The 23,087-nt window shown below is 45.8% G+C and overlaps 1 protein-coding gene across 1 annotated transcript; it reads right to left on the bottom strand.

The window, feature by feature from the left end:
• Positions 1-1,647: 1,647 nt before the first annotated feature.
• Positions 1,648-22,681, bottom strand: RGS8 (regulator of G protein signaling 8). Its single transcript, XM_061185641.1, has 5 exons — positions 22,656-22,681; positions 20,119-20,220; positions 19,031-19,095; positions 3,091-3,257; positions 1,648-1,875 (listed from the first exon to the last, which is right to left on the bottom strand). Exons 1-5 carry the CDS (start codon positions 22,679-22,681, stop codon positions 1,693-1,695), a joined length of 543 nt encoding a protein of 180 aa, XP_061041624.1. The 3' UTR covers positions 1,648-1,692.
• Positions 22,682-23,087: the final 406 nt, after the last annotated feature.

Here is a 23,087-nt window from a genome sequence, read left to right as displayed (position 1 = left end):
GCCTTGTCTAGCTGCAGCCAAGGAAGGAAGAGATCCATAAAGTTGCTGGACAGGAACGCAAGCACTGGAATACCCGCACATCTAAAAAGGCTCATCCCCGCTACACGAGGAGACTGCTTCAGCCCAGTTTTCAATCACCTGCATTCCAGAGCTTACACCTGATCATGTGCTGTTTCACTTAGTCAAGCTGAAAGTTTTGGAGATCTGCAGTGAATCCAAATCCATCGGCTGTGAGTTACCCCAATAGTACCTCCAGCACGTTCTCTGTGATTCAGTCCACCCAGAGACCAGCCTCTCCCAGCCTCCTCTTCCACTTTCTGGTCTCTCTGCTGAGGATTCATCTCCTCAGCACTGCAGTCTTGGGCCAAAGTCAGCTTTTTCCCGGGCAGCTGGAGGAAGTTTCCTGTGTCTTGCTCATCCTCCAGGGAAAAGTTTCCTGATGTATTTCCAAGAGCAGCACGGGGATACCATGAAGACATCTTAGGAAGGTTCTCTACAAACAGATGTTCACAGTGATCTTCTTAGCCTCACCTCCTGTTCCACGTTCAATCCCAAAAAGTCAAGAAGGAAGCTGCTGATCAGCCAAGATGGCCCTCACGAGAGGAACCTTTCTAAAAAAGCATGCTCCCAGGAAGCAAGCTGGAAAGAGAATTACAGCCTAAGTTCCCATTCTCCCCCATCGGAATTACATGACCTGCATGGAGGGGGGAAGAGGGAGACACAGGGAAAGTATTAGGCACTGTGAGAGCTGTCCATGCTAGGGGAATTCACCTCCCTTTACCAAGCCATCCATCATTCTAAGAGATCAGTGATGTGTGATACCACAGGGAGGTGAGGGCAGAGAATACATTAAGCAACAGAGAGGCTATATGGTGGCCCACTGCACAAAAATCTACTGGTGCTGCATTCCCTGCTCATTCAACTTCTGGAAAACTTCTTGGTAGAACTGAGGAAGATGTGCAAGCTCTCTCTTTCTCAATAGCAGTTCCACATCAGAAATGGTGAAGGGCATCTCCCAAGACCCTTTCTGGAATTGCAAGGGTATGGGAGTCTTGTGAATTTCCTAAGCTGAGCTGGGCAGTGACACTGGTCTTATGCAAATGGAAGAAACAGCCAACTCCATGGAGTGTGCCTCTTCTCTCAGAGGCCACCTATCAGTGACAGCGCTAGAAACCTGGGATTCCACCGAGACCTCTCTCCTAAACCGTGAGGTCCCAGCACGCGGGACCGGCTATTACATTGTAACAGCAAATCACAAACATAAGCCAGAGTCTTCTAGCTCTTCCTCACAGGAGTATAGGACAAGTTAGAGAGTCAGGAATCCTAACTGAGGAGGGTGTGGAAGTGGTGGAAATTGCATTTGCATTATTTACAGATTAGCCCAGCATGGCATATCTGCCTTCTTAGTGGAGACGACCCAAGGCATTATGGAGGGCAAGTTGCCCACCCAGAGAAGGGTGACAGCGACAAGGTACTACCACTAACCAAAACACAAACATGGGTTAATGGAATAGAGTCCGAGCTCTGGTGGCTGGATCATACTTTGGAATGGCCCTTCATCCCTTCCTCACTCCCGGGCTCCCAACCTAAATGCCACTGCTTTTGAACACCTATGACATTTCACATTAGAATATGGTCTTGGCAGCAAGGGGAGGGGAAAGCCAGTGATCTCCAGGAGTCCCCATCTGAGGTCTAACTGAGCCGCCTCTGGCTTTGGGACAGCAAATCTAAGTACATTTTGGACCTCAGGAACCGGGGGTAAGAGTCTTTCTCCATGAGACTGTGTACTTTTCCCTGGGCTTGGTCAAAGCAAGTCAGGGAGGGTTCTTGCATGTTCTTCCTCGTGGCTTCTCGGGTCTGGAAGTCTATGTTTACCTGGAGACACAAACAGAGAGCACGGTCACAGGCCCTCAAGGGCCAAGGTGCCTGGCAGCTGGTCCTATATAATAATTATTAATGACAGCATCTTAAATATGTAAGGTTATTCATGCTTTTCAAACTGCTTTCCTGAAGGTCATCCCTTTTGATCCCAGGAAGAATCCTGTGAGGTCTGAAGACCAGATATTCTTCATCCCAATTTATAGATAAAGATACTGAAGAAAAGGGATACTAAAAAGCTGGTCTAATTTACTATGGAAAGTTAGTGACAGCCAAGGCAAAACCCCAAATTACTCAACTCTTAATCCATGGGTCTTCGCAATGTCAGGCACAGTTAAACCAGAGACAAGCATTAATGTGGGTTCCCTAAAGTAAGCTTGCCCTTTTGTCCTTTCTCAGCTGCTAAGGAAACAAATACCCCAGGGAGACTATGTTTAGAATGTACATCTCTGTTCCAACCGGCATTTATAAGGAGCCTGCAGCATTCTGGCCCCTGGCCAAAGACCTCCTGCATCCCAAGTCAAAGCACAATTGAAGAGTTTTAGGTATAGAATGCACCTAAACTCATAGACAACAAATATTTGTCTCCTATAAAACTCTCCCAGGTAAAACTCTGTTTTATAACTCAGAATAGCAGTACATAGAAATTCATATTATTATTATAAGTAATTATAATAAATGATCATAAAATAATATAAATGACTATAATTACTCATTAATAAGCAGTGACAAATATTGAATAGGTGTTTGACTCCTAATACTCAGAGTGGTCTTGAAAGGTGATATTATAGCCTTTTACATTGGGGAAAATGTGATTCAGAGAGACCAGGTAACTTGACCAAGATCACACGAGTAAGTACCGGAGCTGATATTGGAACAAGATTCCAAAGTACATGCTCATTCCATCAAGTCATGCTGCCTTCCACTAGGAAAACTAACATGGATTTACTGGCATCTATCTTGCAGAATCCCTATAGAAAAACAGTTCCTGCTGGCACATGTTTAACTGACAGACAGCTAAAATACTCCCAATTGAGCTCCTTTTTATAGAATCCCTGGGCTCTGCACCTTAAAAGTGATCCCTTTTGTATCAAGAGCTGTCAGAGCAGTGAGGTTCATTTCAGAAGAAAGTCCCCATCAAACCTGGCTCAAACCCCAGCAAGGAGAGAGAGCAATGGATGGAGGTCTGACAAGACCCCACCGCCAACACACCTCCCGCGGAGCCTGCACATCCACAAACTCCTCAAAGATCCTATGGGCCTTGGAGACCAGTTTTGCAGTTGACCTGGTCTTCTTGAACTCCTCACAGGCCAACCAGAACTCCAGGTTCTCTTCACTGAACTCCGTCTTCAGGAAGGCGCGGAACGCAGCCACCCCATCTGTGGACGTGGAGGGAAGTGGAAAGGAAGAGAAATAGGAAGAGGCTTAAGTCCAAGAACTGTAGAAGAAAGAAAGGTAGTCATAACACAAGAGCGGCCCTGATTGTCCAGCCCTCACTGCTCTCCTCCACATCCTCTTGAAGACTCCAGTCTCTTAAACACACAGGTACCGTCAGAGGCAAGCCATGCTTCTCATTCAAGGATCATAGTGATATTCTGGAGAAATGTTTAGGAAGCCATAGGAATAATGACTATGGGAAGGCCTGGTCACTTCTAATCAGCCCTCGGTGGTGACTGTCTGTCCCCTAATGCAGAGTTGGCTGTCCCCTGGGTCTACTGGTGAGCCTGTGTTTCTAACGAGGCCAAAGTAATATACGTAATCCATTCCCTGCACCAATCCAAGTCAACCAACCTGAAAAAACAATCTGTCACAAGACAAACTGATGGGAGGTGGAGGGCAGTGAATGCCTCAGGGCAAATCCTTCACTATTATCAGAAAAATGTCTGAAAGTAAACACCCACTGAAATGCAGTCTGTAAAACCATTCCGTTATATGGAAGGGGTTCTCGGCCTCTTTTAAAAAACTTTTGAGGCCCCATATTTTAATGATTAATTCCATGGATGCTTTATTTTAAAAGATCTTGCCTATCAAATTATACATTTTAATTAAGATTAGTTATAATTTTTCTACTAAATGATTTAATGATTAACATATCCTTGCATTTTTCTTAATCAATGTCATGCGTATTGCCAAACAGAGCTTCCAATCGGAGTAAGATGAGCAGGGTTATCACATAGATTTGGAAAGGGAAACAACATTCATTGGTAGCCTATGCATTCAGCTGATGTTTTTATTTTAAAATAGTTTTGATAAATTATCTTAACCCTTAACGAATGCTCCTCAAATCAAATAAGAGCTATAGCTTTCTACCAACTGTCCTCAGAGGAAGGACAGATACAGCCTAAAATAAAGGAGTGACTGCATTGGTTAAAAATGACTCTGGCTGGGGGCTTCCCTGGTGGCGCAGTAGTTTAAAATCCACCTGCCAATGCAGGGAACACGGGTTCGAGCCCTGGTCCGGGAAGATCCCACATCCCGCAGAGCAACAGAGCCGGCGCGCCATAACTACTCAGCCTGCGCTCTAGAGCCCACGAGCCACAACTACTGAGCCCACATGCCACAACTACTGAAGCCCACGCACCTAGAGCCCGTGCTCCGCAACAAGAGAAGCCACGACAATGAGAAGCCCATGCGCCGCAACGAAGACCCAACGCAGCCAAAAATAATAAATAAATAAAATTAATTAATTAAAAAAAAGACTCTGGCTATAATGTTTTATTTCTTTTCTAAAATTTACTAGAAGGACAATATGTTAACAGTTCTTAATTCTGGGTGATGGACTCCCCTGAGCATCGAAGGTCCATCCATAGGCGCTAGGCCCGGGCACTGTCCACCATCATTCCATGGATTGATGCTGCCATGTGGTTGACATATTTAACTGTTTGTTTTTACTTTTCTGAAACATTTTTATTTCTCCTAATTAAAAAGTCATTGTTTATCTTTCAAAATAGACATCTTAATGCCCACACTAGAACCATAGTTATAAAAGTCAAGACTTTTAATTGTAAGAGCCAGGAACTTGGGAGAGAAAAGGGTGTTGATGAAAATCCCAAAGCTAAACCTTAAATCACAAAGAAATCTAAGTTTGGAGGCCTGAGCTTAAAGTGTTTAACAAAAGTAGGGGTGGCCGTGAAATTTATCACCCCAGCCAGGACATTTCTGGGAGTCAAGGGGGCCACTTCTGTTAATTACACAGGGACAACAGACATAAACCATGACTACCATAGGCAAAAACCAGGACACACGGTCACCTTAACAGTAAGAGAAGGAGTCTGGAGAAAGCAGAATATGACATAAGGTTGTTTCCCATCAGGCAGGATGGAAATAAAACTGTCCCTGTGCCAGGCAGGAGGAGAGTAACACAGTTTAGACTCATACGAAAGCTCTGCTCAGTGCCCCACTGGCCCTCATTCCTGCACTGGGTTCAAAACCCTGAGAGGAGGGCATAGAAATCCGAGATAAATTAAGAATCAAAGTGAGTGTGAAGCAGTGGCGTGGCACTAATTAGGCAGAGAGATGTTCTGAAAAGCATTCATTCAATTCAACAATTTAAAAAAAAAACCTACTCAGGAACAAAGTACTGTTCAAAATCTTGGGATACATCAGAGAACAGATCATAAAATCCCTGTCCATAAAATCCCTTGTGGGTGCTCTTTTTGCCATGTCTTGTCTCCTCCAAGTTCTCATAGAGGAGCTCTAGAAGTTTCCTCAGGCTCTACAAGAACAGGGGTTTGAGAGCTAGCATGCCTGTCAGAGGCTATAGGCAGAGGTGGGAGGGAAAACCACCTGCAGCTGCGGAAGCCTCTGAGGAGACTCAGTGCCAGTGAGAGCCAAGGGGCGTGGGCGGGGCTGCTTCCGCGACGTGGCCTCGGAGCAATGACCAGTCCACACGTGACAAGAGCCAGGGACACGATCCACGACACAGGGAGGACACAGGCCAGAGGCCCTCCCCTGCTGCCTTCCCGCTGCGGTCAGGGTGTGGGAAGGAAAAGGTGCGGGGCTGGGGGAACCCTAAAACGCTATGCGTTTATCTAAAGGGGCAAATGTAAAGTGACTCTGAAGAGCCTGTTGTTTTTAAACTGAAAACTTTGTTTGTTGTTTGTGTTAGATTTTGTTCTGCTTTCCATCAAGCAAAAATGGTTGCTTGTGAGCAAGCTGAGATCAAGAAAATTACCTCTCTGCCTTCCTCGATGCTATTAGTGAGGATCGTCCTGCTAGGGAAACTGTGTGGCCTCACCCTACCCAAGGTACAGACATCTCCTTGCATCAGATCTCAGCTTTGCTGGGTCTTTGTGTGGATTAAAGGAGACAACACCTGCAGAGTACCCTCAGGAACGTTGCTTTACTTCTGCCCACTTTATAGATGAGGAAACATGCTTAGAGAAGTGGATTGGCTGAGTTCACACAAGGACTAATATGCAGCATTTAAAAACGTAAGATAGCCTAACTACCAATCCAACACAGCAGTAAGGCCATCTCCACTCATTCATTCATTCATTCATTCTTTCTTTCACCCATTATGTGACCCAGGCATTCTGCTGGGAGCCTGGGCACAAAGCACAGGCACAACTAAGTGCTCACAGAACTTTCAGTAAAAGAGCAATTTGAGCCAAGATAACATAATTACGGTAATTGTGGTATAGATGATAAGTGATATGCTAGGGAAAACGTAGGTGGCTGTGAAAGTACCCAGGAGGGGCGCCTGAGCCAGAGCTGAGGGGGAGAGGGAAGTCTTATAGGAGGAAGAAGCCTCTAGGCTGAGATGTGAAGCTGAGGAGAAGGAAGCTAAGTGAAAAAGGAAGGGAAAGAGGAAGAAGAGACTTGCAGAAAGGGGGAACCACAGGCACGGAGGCCTACAATTAAGAAAGGTTTATTTGAGTAACCAGAAATAGTTTAGTAAGACTAGTGTTTAATAATAATAATAATAATGCTAAAATTATTGAGCCTACCTGTAGGATAGACATACACCAAGAGGCCTGTGAAAGAGCCAGAGACAGAAGGATAACACAGCATTCCAAAAGGCCAGGGAAGGGAACATTTCAGGTAGGAAGTGGCCACTGTGTCCAGCGCTACCCAGAGGTCAAGCTAGATACGGTCTGAGAAGCGGTGGTCATTAGACTCGGCAACAAGATTCCACAACCACTGGCAAGAACAGTCTTCGTGGTGTGATGAGAGCCCTAATCATATTGTGGTAAGTATACTGGAGAATGGGGGAGGAAGTTGAAACAATGAATTCAGATGCCTCTTGCAAGAAGGGGAGTAGAGAGATCAGACAGCACAGCTGGAGGGAAACAAGAAGTCAGGAAAGAGGTCTGGGGGGGGTGTGTGTGTGTGTGTCTGTGTCTGTGTGTCTGTGTGTGTCTGTGTGTCGTGGGGTTTTTGTAAGATAGCCTTGGGTATGATTAAACATTGATCTGGCCAGAAAAGACTTGCTGAGCGGGAGGAGTTGAAGTTAACGAAAAGAAAGTTTCATTGATAAAATGTTGCCTCCAGGAAGGTAGGAGAAATAGGCCTGAGAACAGCGCTGTGATGGAGAAAAAGAGGAAAGGCTGCATGTGGATGCAGGAAAGTTTCTAGTTTGGGTGCAGGATGTTGAAGGAGTTCCCATCTGATATTAGCTGGAGAAAGTGATAGGAAATGGAAATGATACCGTTTTTATTTCTTTCTTTAGGATCTGGGGCAGGGAGTTTTATTTATTTACTATACGCCATGCTTTTTGCTGGAGATTTTACAAACAGCAGCTCAATTTATTTTCACAGCAGTGCTGATCCATAGATAGCACAAATGATCCACTCTCATTTTCCACAGGAAGAAACTAAAACTTACGAAGTCAGACAAATTTTCCAGTCCACAGCTGGCAAGAACAGCCAAGTTGCCCTACCGTCCATATGACTCTGAAGCAAGATCTTTTCAGGTGTGTTTGCAAGCAGAAGGGAAAGAGCAAGGGAAGAGAGCAATTAAAGGGGCAAAAGAACAGTATCTGGTAAAGGCAGATTCTAGAGAAGGAAAGGGTTCAAGAAGAAGTGGATGAACTTGACTTCCTGAAAGTCAAAAGTAGAGAAAGAGAGGGGGGCGGATGGAGACAGAGAGAAATGGTCCAGGAAGGGACATATTTGAGATGCATCACGGTTGAACAGCTTTGATCTTCTTTATTAATTTGGGATGAAGGCCCTGCAGGTGGTCTGCCTCCACATGCCAGATTTTGGAGATACGGTAGAATCAAATCACATAAAGTCACCACTTCATAGAACTTGCAAGCTAGTCTAGTGTAACAGACATTAAGCAATCATTTAAAATAATTAATTGAATAATTACAAATGTAGTATGTACTGTGGTGGGGACACCTATGAGAGTGAAAAGAGTCTGGGAACAGCTACTCTGGAAAAAAGAATAGGACCCTGGTAGGAAACAGGCAAACCATTACGAAGACCTAGATTTCAGTTCCTGGAGAGGGTTACGATGCACCAGGAAAGGAGCAAGACCTTTTAGTTTTGGGGTGTCCCCGTCATTCAAAGACAGGAGCATAGGGACTTCCCTGGTGGCATAGTGGTTGGGAATCTGCCTGACAATGCAGGTGACACGGGTTTGATCCCTGGTCCAGGAAGATCCCACATGCCGCGGAGCAACTAAGCCCGTGTGCCACAACTATTGAGCCAGCGCTCTAGAGCCCGCGAGCCACAACGACTGAGCCTGCGTGCCACAACTACTGAAGCCCGCGTGCCTAGAGCCCGTGCTCCAAAACAAGAGAAGCCACTGCAATGAGAAGCCCACGCAGTGCAACGAAGAGCAGCCCCCGCTCGCCGCAACTAGAGACAGCCCATGCGCAGCAATGAAGACCCAATACAGCCAAAAATAAATAAATTAAAAAAAAAAAAAGACAGGAGCATCAGCTCCAGGCTGGCAAATGGAACCTGGAGAGCAGGAAGGCACCAGCAGTTGGGACACTAAAAAAGAAAGAGGCTAAGCTGGAGGTAAAGAAAAGTTGAAGTTAGAGAAGGCATTTTTAAAATAACCACTGCAAATAGGTATTGAGCACTCACTTTGGGCCAGGCGCAGCACCAAATGCCTTGTGAACCTCGTGGCAAATCTACAGTATAGGTCCTGATAGTTTCACCATTTCGCAGTAGAGAAAAATGAAACTTAGAGAAGTTAAATAGCTTGCCAATGGTCACACAGTTAGCAAGTGGCAAGGATGCCAAGCTGCAGAGCCAGCATTCTTATGTGAGACAGTGGTCCACCCTCCAGCTCTGCACAACGGTGGGGCCCGAGGGACGCCTGCGCCAGTGATGACTGGAGAGCCGGAGAGGGAGAGCCATTGCACAGCACAAGACAAGGAGGCCTCAAGCAACAACACAATAGTGATGACATTTCCAGGAATGATGGCAACAGATGAGGTGGGGAGGAAATGAAAAAAGTCACCAAGGGAGGCAGAGGAGTATCGGAGAGTAGAACAACATAGAGATAAGAATGGGCATGGGCAGTAGCATCCAACTGAATTACAGCAGCTCAGACTGACTCAGTGGGGATGGGGATTTGGAGTAAAATGTGTGGTGAGCTCATATTCAGATTGCAATCGTCTGGCAGCTCCGTTGAGGCAGCCTACTGACCCTGCCCATCCCGCCTGGGGCAGGAGCATCAGTGTCTCAGCCAGAAGCACCAGTTCTGATCACAGGCAGGCTGCCCATAATTAGCACATCCAACCTCACTGAGTCTCAGCATCCTCGTCTGGAAAGCGAGGGTGGTGGATCTCATGAACTCTCCCAGGTTGGGTTAGTGCTCTGCTCTGTGCCCCCATCACAACTTTGATGTGCCTGCATCACACACAGCTCTCAGACGATGGTTTTCCATCCTCCTCCTCCTCCTCCTCATCATCACCATTATACATCAAGGACTTACCCCAGGCCAAGTTCTATGGTATCCAATCTACATATCAACTCACGTAACCCTTACACCAACCCTACTATCAAGGCAGAGGCTCTGGAGTCAGACAGCCTGCGTTTGAATCCTGTGTGACCTTGGAAAAACACCTGAACATCTCAAAGCCCAAGGCTTTCTCACCTTGGAGAGTTTAAGTGAAACGTCTGTGGTCCCTTAGACAGTAAGGGGTGGGAGGTGGATTTTCACACACATCTACGCGACTCTGCCTGTCTCTCCTCTGGTGACCACTGGCAGGCCCCACGTTATCACTTCCTCTAAAGGAGGGATGGACGATAACCCCAAATCAGACAGTATGCTGCAAGTACGCCACAGCAGGGCAAACACACCATTTGGCTCACAGAGCTGGAGATTCTCCGGCAGGACAACACCTGCCATCACCTCCTCTGTGGCGACAATGGAGGCCATTAGGTACCACTCATAACCTGGAATCTGTCTAAACTCTCTTCTTTCCCGCAGCTCTGATACCCACCCTACGTGTCCCTCCCAGGATGCAGGGGCACCTCAGAGAGCAGACAGGCATACTCCCCCACCCTGGCCCGGGGACACTCTAACAAAGCACAGCTGAGTGACCTTGTAAAGGTGCATCCTGTTCACGGGCAGCCTTGATCCAAACTGTGTTTGCCTGCATTTCCAGGGCAGGCTTCAGAGGGAGTGGGAGGGCAAACAAAGCAAAATGTAGCACTTGAAATTTACCAGGAATTCAAGGGAAGAGCTTGAGGAGAGATGAGGAAGGAGGGGAGAAAGGCCTAGGAGGGTCTGGACCCGAGAAGCGGCATTGCAGCAAAGACACACTGAAAACCTCATGGAGGCCTGCACAGACCGTGGGGATAACAGCCCTCCTCCTCTGCTTGCCCTCCCCTCTCAGCCCCTCTCCCCATCCTTTCGTATTCCCAGGGCCGGCTCTGAGCAAGGCAGGGTGGAGGGTCACTGTGCAAAGAGAAACTTCAGCCCGGAACAATGGAAGTGAGATGGGGTGGAAGCCTCCCTCCACCGCCCCATGGCTGCAGGAGCCCCTCCCCTGCCCCAGAGCAGATGGCCGCAGCGGGCCTCTGTGTACAGACCACTTGTCCCCAACCTGGCCCAACTTTCCTGCTCGTGTGACCTAGCCAAGGAATTGTATGAGGCTACAGCAGGATTCCTTCTTCCCATCTACATCTTTTCCTCCCCCTTCTATCACCTCCCGCCTCCTCCCAGCAAGCCTTTTGTCTGGTCCTCTCCCTAACTCCTCAGCATCTTTCCCCGCTCTTCTCCCTTTTCTTCTGTCCTCCGTCCCTTTTCGCTCCTCCTTCCCTTTTTCCCCTTCTCTCCACCAGGACCCTCTCCTTCCCTTCTGCTTGTCCATAAACTGCAGTTGGTTAAAATGCAGGATGCCGGTTCATCTCTGAAAGGCTCATCAGCATCTACTGGCATCTCTCAGAGTGAGCTGCTTTGTTAGCTGTGCTTCCTTTGCCCACACCTGCCATGCACCATCCACCCCCCCCCTTACCCACTCATCCCCCTGGGGTATCCCAGACTCAGATCCCTCCCCAATACTCAGAGATGTAGAGTCCCCCCTCCATCACCCCCACAGATTCCAGGCTGCCGGAGAGTGATTTCTCTCTGACTCCTGAAGCTATTCTGCCTGGGGCTGTGTCCTGGCTCTGTGTGACCTTGAGCAAGATACTTAACCTCTCTGTGCCTCAGTCCTCTCCTCTGTGAAATGCAGATGCTAACAGTACTTCCCCCATGGGGCCGTGGGGATGAGGTGAGTTAATACACGTAAACAGCATGCAGAGCCTGACACTAACACAGTGATTGCTCCACATGTGTTTGTGATCATTATTCCTGTACTTTGCTGGCTTCAGGAATCATTGGACAGAACGTAACATGCCTAATACCAAAAAACGACCCTGGTAACTTAAAGATGATGGGTGAGAAATCGTTCAGGAGAATGAGAGAGAAACAGGAGGATCTGCCTTTTTTTTTTTTTTCATTTCATTTTCATTTCACTTTGGCTTTCTCTGCATGACCTTCTAAGTCAAGACGCTAAGAACATCAGACATTTTTGAGATTAGTGTCTATTGAGTCGCAGGAAAGGAAAGGATGGTGTCCAGAATTCCTGGAACACTGGACAGAATTTTGGCATCCTCCCGAGCATGCACAGCATCTCCAAGAACACTCCCGTGGCCGCACACGCTGCCTGCTGCCGCCGGCATCCTCCCTCTAGTTCTTTGATGCAGGGTGCTTACATAAGAAAAGAAACTGGGTCACTATGAATGAGCAGTACAGCTGGTGCATCAGGGAGGGTGGCTTAGGTAACAGTTCAAGGTCCAGGAGCCCTGATTTAGCTGGCACTGGGGGTGGGCTTGAGCCTAGTTCAGTTCCCAGGCTTGGAAAAAAAGAAGATCACAAGAATGATTTTTTTTTTTTTTTTTTTTTTTAGCTTTCTGTTTGCTAAAGTATAGTTCCAAAGACCAGAGTCCTCTTGCATCCCCGATCAATTGGGAAAAAATAAGCTGGTTAATGGATCCAAGGTCAGACAAAGGAGAGGAGAGGAAAATACATTCATAAAATCTAGGATACATATACTAATGATGAAGTGAAAACCTCTTTGATTCAAAACCAAGCTCACTAATTTGAAATTTGTGATGAGAAAAGCACCAGGATCAAAGCCTTTCTTTTATGTTATCTATAAAATGAAGGTTTTTAAGCAAATAACTGGGGCTAAGAAGATTTAGGTAGGAAGATTATTTAGAGAACAAACTATTTCCAGTTACTGACATTTACTGGCAAGCAATTAGTATGCTAATTGTACTTCAGTCTTGTGATTCGCGTAATTTTCTTCAATGATCTCTACTTCGTTAGTATATATATAGCAAGATGATAGATTATGATAGTAGTAGGACCTGGTTGCTAGACTCTTTGAGTCAGAAAAGACATGGGACATCCTATGATCCAGCCCTACACAGAACACAAGGAAATGGTGAGGCCCTGGGGTTGCATGGCTTCTTATTCCTAGGACGTGGTCACAGAAGAGGGAGGAGAGCCTGGGTCTTACAACTCCTAGTCCAATGTTCCTTCTTATTTTATCAAGCAGAAACTGAGTCAAGAAAAAACGTGGTAGAGCCTGTATCTGCAACTATTGTAAGAAATTGGCAAAGGGTTTTTTATTAAAGGGGTGACAAAGGAGATGTGCCCCAAACAGGCTGAAAGTTTAGCATTCACAAATGACTCCTTTAAAACAAGAGAAGTATTATCAAATCCCATGGACACCAGTCCACAGCCTAAAAGATTTCAAAAATTAAGTGTTTAGGAATGTTTTTCTGGTTGGTTTGATATAACACCGCAGGGACTCTCAAAGAGGAAACATACCAGATTCACCTACTGGGCTTTTAAAAACTACATCCCAGACGGATGCTCTCACATACATTGAGGGGAAGTTGGGACAGTATGAAGAAGGGATGCCAAAACCTCATGTGGCAAAGGGGGTGAGGTATTATGAAATTGGAATAACCCCACTGGTGATGCTGACGTGAACCCCACCCTACCCCCAGAGTTCAACCGCAAGCTGCCTATGGGATCAAGAAGCTGACACCATCTCTAGCATATAGGAGTCACGAAATGCATGTGTTCTCCATGAATTTAATGTTGGGTTATAATAAAAATAATAAGAATATGTATCCTTCATGGAGCCCCCCCACCATGTACCAGTCATCATGCTTAGCATTTCACAACCGTAGTCACATTTAATCCTCGCAACAACTCTACAAGGTAAGTCTAAGCATTCCCCTTTTACAGATGAGGAATGTGAAGTTAATAGAGTTTACATAATTTACCAAAGGTCACAGCTGGTAAGCAAGAGAATGTGTGTCCAAACGCTTTCATTCAAACCTTTTTCAACAAGCTTTTAATAGCTGCCTTAGATATTCTTGGCACTCCTTCTATAGAGGCTAAATGCATCCATGCTCCTGGGTGCAAATAAAAATTATAGCAATATAGAGAGGGTGGCAAGGAGGAGGAGAAGTTTCTTTTCTATCCATCTCTAGTTCGAGTATCTCTTTCTAACTTTTATCCTCACTTTATGCAGAAAGCACACCTGCCATATTTGTTTATTTACTGTGAACACTCTCCACCGTGCCTGCTACATGTGTGGACTCTGCAATACATGGACGATGTCCCGTTAAAGGGATGCGCTGCCTGAGAACTTTGGAGAACGGCAGTACAGTCTTTAGCGTGTTTCTTCGAAAGCACAGACCACCTGCCCCGCCAGGAGGCTCCAGGTTCGTAGTTTCCCGTACTTGTGTTCTACAGCAGTGATTCTCAAGCTTCAGCGCACATCAACATTACTGGGGGGCTTGAGCAAAAACAGACTGCTGGTCCCCACTCCCAGAGATTCTGATTCAGTAGGTATGAGATGGGACCCAAGAATTTCCATTTCTCACAGGCTCCCATCGGCTCATCAGCTGCCGGTGCTGCCTTCCTTGGATCCCACTTTGAGTAACACTGTTCTAGAACCTTTCGGCTTGCAGAGGGATGTGAGGAGAGCTGTGTGACAGGTGGAAATCTGTTTATTAAACGGTACATTCTAGAGCTAAAGACCATTTGCATGAACAAGTAAGGAATTTCATGAGCTGATAATTTTAGTGTTTGCTTGTGTGGGGTTTTCTGCTTGGTTGCTATGTGACCAGGTCACTTCATTCTATTTTTCTATATCTCAATCGTTATCCCAAAGGGGCTAATTTTTTTTAAACTAAAAGCTTCTTTACTGCTCTCTTTTGCTCAGAGATGAATACTAACTCTGAAAATGTAAAACAGCTTTCAATTACACTATTCCATGAACCTAGCCTTCCCTTGGCCTGGCGGGGACCGGTCAGCCTGGACCCTCCATGCGCTGCAAACAATGAAACAAAGCTAAGGACCACATGGAGGCCCAGGGGGAGGTGCTCTGTCATCCAGGTGGGGGATCAGGCTGAAAGAAAGAGGGAAGAAACCCTGTCTACACCTTCACCTTAAAACTGGAATGAATTTCAACTTTTACGTCAAAAAAAAAAAAAAAAAAAACAAAGACAGGAGGGAGGGGCAGAGGGAAGGAGGGAGAATTGATTCAGAGTTAAGGACTGAACGTCCTACTAAAAGCTGGACAAATAACAAGCATATGCCTGAACCTCATGAGGAATAAAAGCAGAAGACACAGAATTTTGTGCTCTCCAGCAACCTGTCAGAAAAGATTTCCCACAAGCTGGGAGCCTTCATTCTCCCGAGTATGAACTGCAGAGGTGGGCGCACGCACACATGCCCTTGGGGACAGACGAGGTGCACACACACAGACAGCAAGTCTATAATTGTCACTGGATGAACAGGAGAAAGATGCCAAATTAACACACATTAGAAATCCCTCCCTATCTAATGAAGCCATCAGCACTTTCAATTTCATTTTTCATTTGTTAGTTAGGGGAAAAAAAAAAGAGCACTTAGCAAGTGGTTATCTCCCAGACCTCCACAGGTGCGTCTTTAGCTCTGCACTGCACTTGTAAGCAAATGTAATTGGAAATAAAATTCCTCCCCAAATATTTACGTTCCAGATTTTTTTATTCTAAAAAATAGTAAAAGTTGCTTTCTTTTTTTCCTGAGATTTGAACCCGTGAGGTGCATCCCTGCCCAGTGGGATCCTGCCAAGGAGAGGAGAAAGCTTCATAACACAGGTACCTTCGCCTCTCATCTGGTTGCTCAAGCCATTTCAACTCTCAAGCAGTTTTTTTTTTTTTAAATTAATTTATTTATTTTTATGGCTGTGTTGGGTCTTCGCTTCTGTGCGAGGGCTTTCTCTAGTTGCGGCAAGCGGGGGCCACTCTTCATCGCGGGGCGCGGGCCTCTCATTATCGCGGCCTCTCTTGTTGCGGAGCACAGATTCCAGACGCGCAGGCTCAGTAATTGTGGCTCACGGGCCTAGTTGCTCTGTGGCATGCGGGATCTTCCCAGACCAGGGCTCGAACCCGTGTCCCCTGCATTGGCAGGCAGACTCTCAACCACTGCGCCACCAGGGAAGCCCTCTCAAGCAGTTTTACATAACCCTGCAGGCAGCGTGGCCTCAAACCACCTGCCGTAGGTGACTAGTGACTGCCAATCCTGGTGGTTGCTACAGACAGCATCCTAGAACAATAGGGCAGAACTCAATCCAGCCCCCTTGGATCCAGATCCTTCACTGTAGAGATAAGGAAACAGATTTTCCAAGACACTGAAGGATTCCGTCAGGGCTGCCCAGCTATTTAGCAGCAGAGCTGGGTCAAAATCGAGAGGTCTGACTACCAGTCAGGGTTCTTAATTCTGCGGAAGTACACTCCCTGATTAAATGGAACAATGCTCTAAACCAAAAGCGGCCCTTCTGCTCTGGATCGGTGAGGACTTCTAACATCGAAAAGGTGGCATTTAAGAGGAACACTGAATGTCAGGATTCTATTTGAAATCTTGAGGCCCCCTAGTCTTAGCACGTGGCCTTATTTCTTGTGTTATCTGTATCTGTGTCTGTTTTCTCGGAAACCTGCATTCTCCACCAGGGCAGGACTGTCCAGTTCATCTTGGGGCCCCTCTCCCATCAGCTGCTTAGCATAGATTTTGTCCGTAATGAAGACTCAGGACACCTTTTTTAGAGTAAATGAGTGCCCTAAACATCCAGGCAGAGCAGGATGGCAGAGATGCTCTGTACACTGAGAATGGGAACAAGAACAATTATCTGAATTTTCCGAAATAGAAAACTCAGGGAGGACAGCTGCCTGGAGAATTACCAGGGAGTGGGCTCTAGACTAACACACGTTTTTCCATAGCCCAGTCGTTCAGTCATTCTCCTTTCTTTTAGGACACTTTGTTGTTTTAATTGAAAGCCCTGCACACCTCTGATCAACTGCTGTCCCTCGTAAGAGACCAGCACACATGTAATCCCTTTGGAAAAGCTTAATCAGCCCCAACTGAGTCACAGTACTAACCCAAATTAATTAGACTTGCGGAAAGTTGTCAACACTCTTGGAGGTAGGCTGGGCTCTGACCCTCCACAGCTTCACGGGAACCTTGCAATTCTGCCAGAGGCCCCTGAATAAAAGCCCCTTGCTTCTCAAAGACATTCACTCCATTGGCTTTTTATTTCCGTACTAAACAGAAATAAAAACGAGCATCAGACTCCAAGAAGGAGCACAGAACTTCAAAGTTCAAAAAGCTTACTTCTGTACTGTTTTTTTTTTTTTTTTTACAAAGAAGCGAAGCAATCTGGTGTTGGCTTGTAACACTCTTTAGTGGAATCCCCAACTCAGAAAACTGTGATTGCATTCCTGGAAACCCAAAGCACCCCTGATAGAAGCAGAACCAAGTGTCTTTAGCTCTAAAAGTCATGGAGTCAAACAAATACAATTAAACCTCTAAATCACCGGGTCTTGCCACTGCAGCAATCCAAACATACCGTAAGCTTCCATCCACTAATTTTACCATCATAAACTCTGTCTATAAAGGCTTCACGTTAATCGTTGGCAGCGAAACTTGCAATTTTATTCTCAAGCCACAGTTATTTTTCATTTGAGAAATACAAGCATCATTTTTGAAAAACTCCTCCATATTCTTACAAAACACCTTTGCATAGAGAACCCAAAATCATCTAAAGTTGTCCTCTCATGAAGATTCTCACACCCAGGTGACAGGTAGCACACAGGTATTTCCATCCCCATTTAAGAATGAGGAAACGGCCTTAGTGACTTAAACTGAGTCAATCATGAGGCTGAAATAGAAACCAAACTTCAAGATGACCTTGAATCAAATCCAGCCAGGAAAGAAGGTGTAAATTGATAGTGACACTTGTTTAGGCTAATGTGATTCCAGAAAATAAGTCAGAATCGCCCCATAAAAAACAACTATCAAATCTGAAGTATTATCGTACATATTCCATTACCTCGGCAGATTCACCACAGAAGTTTGCTGTTTGGGTGTATAGCCATATGTTATATGTGCTGTTCTCTTCTGCTTTATTTTCTTTCCTAAGTGTAATCCATAGAACACTAAAATGACTATTTGTCTCACAAAATTACTTGCTACGATATGTGCTTATTCTTAAATTTTGCATTTTGTTTTAAAATCTAGTCAAAAGCATTCGTTAATTAGTACTAGGATGAGGGGCATAGTAAGAGGGAACTGCTCATCCAGATGAAAGCAAAATCACTTCTAAAGACATTTTCTGAAGACTGAGGGACTCCATCAAGGCCATCAACTATCTGATAGCCGAGCTGGGTCAAAATCGAGAACACAAGCGTGAGTACCAGACAATGCCCTTCACTTTGTTGTATCAGAATTATGCCCCCCAAGTAAGTGGAAACAATGCTGTAAACTAAAAGAAGCCCTTCTGCTACCAGATCAATCAGGACTTCTAATATCAGCAAGATGAATTTATGGGGAGCACTGAATGTCTGTGTAAAACCTTCTTTTCTCTTCAAAAGACACCTCCTGACTCCTATTCTCCCACTCCCATGTTTTTCATGCCACTAGGATGTAAAGCCCAATGAACTTGGACTTGCTTATGATAAGAAAAAAGCAAGAGCTGAAAAGTCTGGCCGCCATCAAAATGCCCTTCCCACGCTGCAAAGTGCACAACTCTTTTTGCCTTTGTGGGAAACAGAAGGCATACAAGATGAGGAAAGGGGAAAATGGAAGAGGAGGGATAGCAGAAGTGTGTACAATAAAACTTGTACCCAGTCGGAAGTTAAGGGGTATAGTACAGCTGGGGTAGTAAACCCCCCAAATAAGGAGGGACAAGAAAACTCAAAACTCTGCCAACTCAAGTCAATAACAAAATGCACAGAATATTCATTTGTCTGATGAGTAACCTGAGGCTCTCCAGTGACTTGGGGGGAGGTCATCTCAGTTTATAAAACAAGCTTTGGATGGAATCTAGACTGTCATTCCCATTGAGCACATCACTGCAACCCCCTAAGCCAAATTCTTTCTTGCCAAAGTTGCTGAGAACATGAAGGCTCCTTGGGACCATCCTTTCAGCTCAGAAAACAAAATAAGGGCCCTCTTCCCACTGCATTTAAATTATGTTTTCTTGTCTATAGGCCCTCTAGCCAGGAGGCTCTGTGAGGGCAGAGACTGGAGCTGTCTTGGACACCAGGCACCGTACCTGGATCATGGCAGGTATTTGGTGCATCTCTTACAAAATGAATGATTTGCCGAGACATGATGAAGCCTGAATTCTACTTACACTTATGGGAGAGAAGCACATCAAAGGAATCTGCCCACCTCGTAGCTTCTTCTGTGGATAGTCTCCTAGGAAAGAAGAAACATCTGTCTTGAATATTTCTGGAACGACCTCCTCTCCTTCAGCCACCACTAAGATTTGCAGGAGAATAAATCAAAACAATGGAGGGCAATGAAGATCATACCTGGATTCCTACAATCCTGTCGCTATAAATGTATATATTCTTAAGTAGCTGATGGAAAAATCTCAGGATTGGAATTCTGTAAGTTTAATATGTTGGCTTTCCGTGTAAAAAGCAAAACTAAGAAAGCGCATCATTTAAAGATGTCACTGTAGGGGAATTCCCTGGCAGTCTGGTGGCTGAGACTCTGCGCTTTCACTGCTGAGGGCCCAGGTTCAATTCTTGGTCGGGGAGCTAAGATCCCACAAGCCAAAAAAAAAAAAAAAAAAAAAAAAATCTAAAAAAATAAAAATAAAGATGTCACTGTAAACCAACTATACTTCTAGTTAATTAATTAATTAATTAACATGTCACAGTAACAATGGAAAGAAACTGGACTTAGAAAAAGTTAGGCTGAGCTCCTGACTCCATCTCTTACTGTCACCTTAGCTTCCTCACATCTCTAATGGGAATAACGGCACCCATCACAGAACCCCGTGAGGGTTAAATGAGGTACCATCTGTGACATCATTTAACACAGTATAGGTACTGAATCCAGTTTATCTGAACCTAAGCAGAATTTTAGAGTAGATTTGAGTAATTTGTTTCCAAACTGAGAAGCTCAGATTGACAACTAAGTGAACCAAGAAGTATCCTACACTGCAGCTTTATAAGCGTGGTGCATGATATGGTTTTCTTAGGAGAAAAAGAGGGTCCCTATTCTGAGATCGTTAAGCCATACACTTTGAAAAGGAATATAACATTTTTTCATTCATGTTCAGAGATATAAAAGGAGCTGCCAAGAGGCAGGAAATTATTGTCACTCGGCTCATCTGTTCAGCCATCTACCAGAGAAGACGAGGCTGTATAGTCCCACAGTGGGCATCCCATGGTCGGCACCCCGGGAATGCTGTGTGGCCATATTACTCACTTCAGAGCACGGTTGGGTTTGTCGGGAAGAATAGCTGTGAAATCACTACACGAGTCGGACTTGTGAGACAGGCATCCCAGTCGAGTCCTCATCCCTTTGTTCCTGCAACAAGCACAGGGGCAGAAGGATGGGGAACTGTCATAATAATAACTGTCAGCCCCATAAAGCGCCCCTGGAGTTGCTGTGGCAGGAGCCAGCACTGCCCCCTCCCCTCCTTCCCCAGGTGGCCCCTGAAGATCCCATAAACAAGAGGAGAAACACCTAGAGGGTCAAGGGCAATACTCACTCCCCATCTTGACTACCGGAATAGTAATAGGTCCCCTACCCCTAGAGGCTTAATGCTTTTTAAAGCTGACATGCAAGTTGATGGTAAGTCAATGAAGGTCGTTAGCTTGGAAGAATTTCTAAATTAGGATTCTCTGTGGGGAAAGGAAATACAGTGATGACATAATAACAATCCACATTTTGCTCTCCCACTAGGAGGGCAAAGTAGCAGCAGCAGCAGCAGTAACTCCTGATTACAGAGCCCCAGTGGTACCCATGTGGAGAGCAGAGGGAAGCTTGCGTGATACAGGGATGCATGTCATAGAATCTCAGAGCACAGACAAAGTATGGGGCTTCAGGGCAGGTCAGTTCTACCTCAGGTCCTTCCTACCGATCCCACAAACCTGAGGATATACATGAATGGCTACAGACCAGTGAGGACTGATGCCTACAGGTGGGGAGAAGCTGTGGGTACAATCAGCCATTAAGAACCAGGGTGCCCTTTGTCAGCACTTTCACTTAACTAAGCTCTCATACACCTATTTATATTTTGGTTTATCTCAATCAACATATGTAAAATTGTAACATGCATGCTTAAATGTCTCATATTTTTTATTTTCCTAAGGACCAGACACTTAGTAGTTATTTGTTGTGGCAGATCCAATGAGAAATTATGCTAATGCCTCTTTCTGACTCTCAATATAAAAGGCCACTTTTACCTTTCACCGAGATTGGCAAACTACAGCCCTGCAAGATACATGTTTGTGTAAATAAAGTTTTATTGGAATGCAACACCCCATTTGTTTACATATTGTCTAAAGCTGTTTTTGAACACAAGGGCAGAGTTGGGTGGTTGCAACACAGACCGTATGGCCCATGAAGTCAAAAATATTTACTCCCTGGCTCTTGACAGAATACGTTTACTGACCCCTGGCCTTTAACCATGGCAACTCCTCGGATGGAGGGTAAAGCTAAGAGAGAGGAGTTTGGGATAATCAGGACTTAAGAATGACTGATAAAAGGGGACTGCCACATGCACACTGGTAACAGTTTGCCATGGAAATTGTCCTAGAAGGTGTCATTCTCTTTGTTGAAAGGAAGTTCTTCCAGCCTGGCTTTCCCTTCCTCATTTTCTCAAATCCTGGACCTGGGCAGAGATGTTAGATCCAATTCAAGCTCTTTCTTTTACTTCAAATGGGTTTTCATCTCTGACCCTGGTAATTGTTCACAGAAATCTTATCCAACAAATGTCTACGGGGATGGTATTACATTTGGCGGGGATGGACAACACTTGTATTCCACAGTCCATCTCCGAGGAGTCTTTTAAGGCCAGAACATTCAAGTTCTCAGAAATATCTCCTCTTCTGCACAATCTGTGCCCCTACCGCTCATCTCAGCCAGGTGTATTGTGAAGCCATCGATTTCCTGGCATTTCAAAATATTGGCTACAGCCATTCTCCCTTCCTTGACAGTGAGCATCTCATGTCCACTCACTGTTACAAATCACGGGGTGCCCCAGCATTAGGCTATTGCGGCAACTGATTAAGGGCCCTTGAGTCATCACATTCCATGAATTCAAGTGCAGGTCCTGCCCAGGCTGCACCACAGGCCAGAACCGACTTAGAGTGAGTCGGTTCATTCCTTGGTGCCTCAGAAACATCAATCATTGAGGAGTCAGGTCGATGCCCCTAAAGGGCAATTAAGAGGATTTCAAAAAACGGCACATCCCTGCAAGCCATTTAACAAGGTTTAGCAGGGGCCAGGGTAAAGTGTGCTACTTGTTACCAAGACAACAGTAAGTCTCCCAAATAGTTTGCAAAAATCTTCCACAAAATATTCTTTGGGGCAAAATAGTTCTATTTTCCATCTTGTCTCAGACTTAACCTTTTACACAGGCCTGAAATAATAGAAGCAGAAGCAAGAGTCAAAGGTTAAGGTCACTTAAGAAAAAGACTAGACTTGCCCTCATCTTCCTTCTCTACCCCGGAAACTCAGAGACCCCTAAATGGTTCCATGCACACTCATGCACAGTCCCACCCCATAAGTCCCGGCAGAGTGTGGGAGGGCCTTGCAGATGCTGCTTGCAAGGCCCCAACTTTGCAAGGGGCACCCGGGGAAGGACAGCGCCGTGCACACAGGAGGCCTGGGGGACGGACGCCAGTGGCCCACCCACGGCATTAGGAGGCTTGGAGCAGGCTCATACAGCAGGGGAGGTGGGAAGGTGGAGGAAGAGGAAAGTGGCAGGGACGAGAAGAGAGGTTAGCATCAGTTACCTGCGTGGCATCAGTAAAGCGGCCATACAGGCACCCGCTTACGGTTAACCCTCTGGCTGGTGTGCAGGGACGTCAGGGCAGGAGATAAGACTGCGGGGCACAGGGATTTACCCTTTCACGTCCTCTCACCTAAAATCAAAGAATCTGCTGTAAGAGCGGGCCCCCTCTCTTATCTGACTGCACTACAAGTCCTCACAGGTGATTTTCTGCCAACGGAATACCTCCCCCCACACCCCCCTGTTCCCCACGAACGTCTGCTGGTCCTGAGCAAGGGTGACCAACCGGGGGTGAACGAGGACCAGTTGTTGGGTGGCTTCACATTGCTGCCTGTTGGTCAGGAGGTCCTGCTTCCCCAGCCACTGGCCATCAGCGTAAAGTGGGACACGAGCCCCCGGGGAGGAAAGCACAGGCGTGGCAAGCCAAAAATTACAG

Source organism: Eubalaena glacialis, chromosome 3 (genome assembly GCF_028564815.1).
Source record: "Eubalaena glacialis isolate mEubGla1 chromosome 3, mEubGla1.1.hap2.+ XY, whole genome shotgun sequence".
In the NCBI taxonomy this organism is placed as follows: domain Eukaryota; kingdom Metazoa; phylum Chordata; class Mammalia; order Artiodactyla; family Balaenidae; genus Eubalaena; species Eubalaena glacialis.
This window is presented reverse-complemented; position numbering and strand designations above follow the sequence as displayed.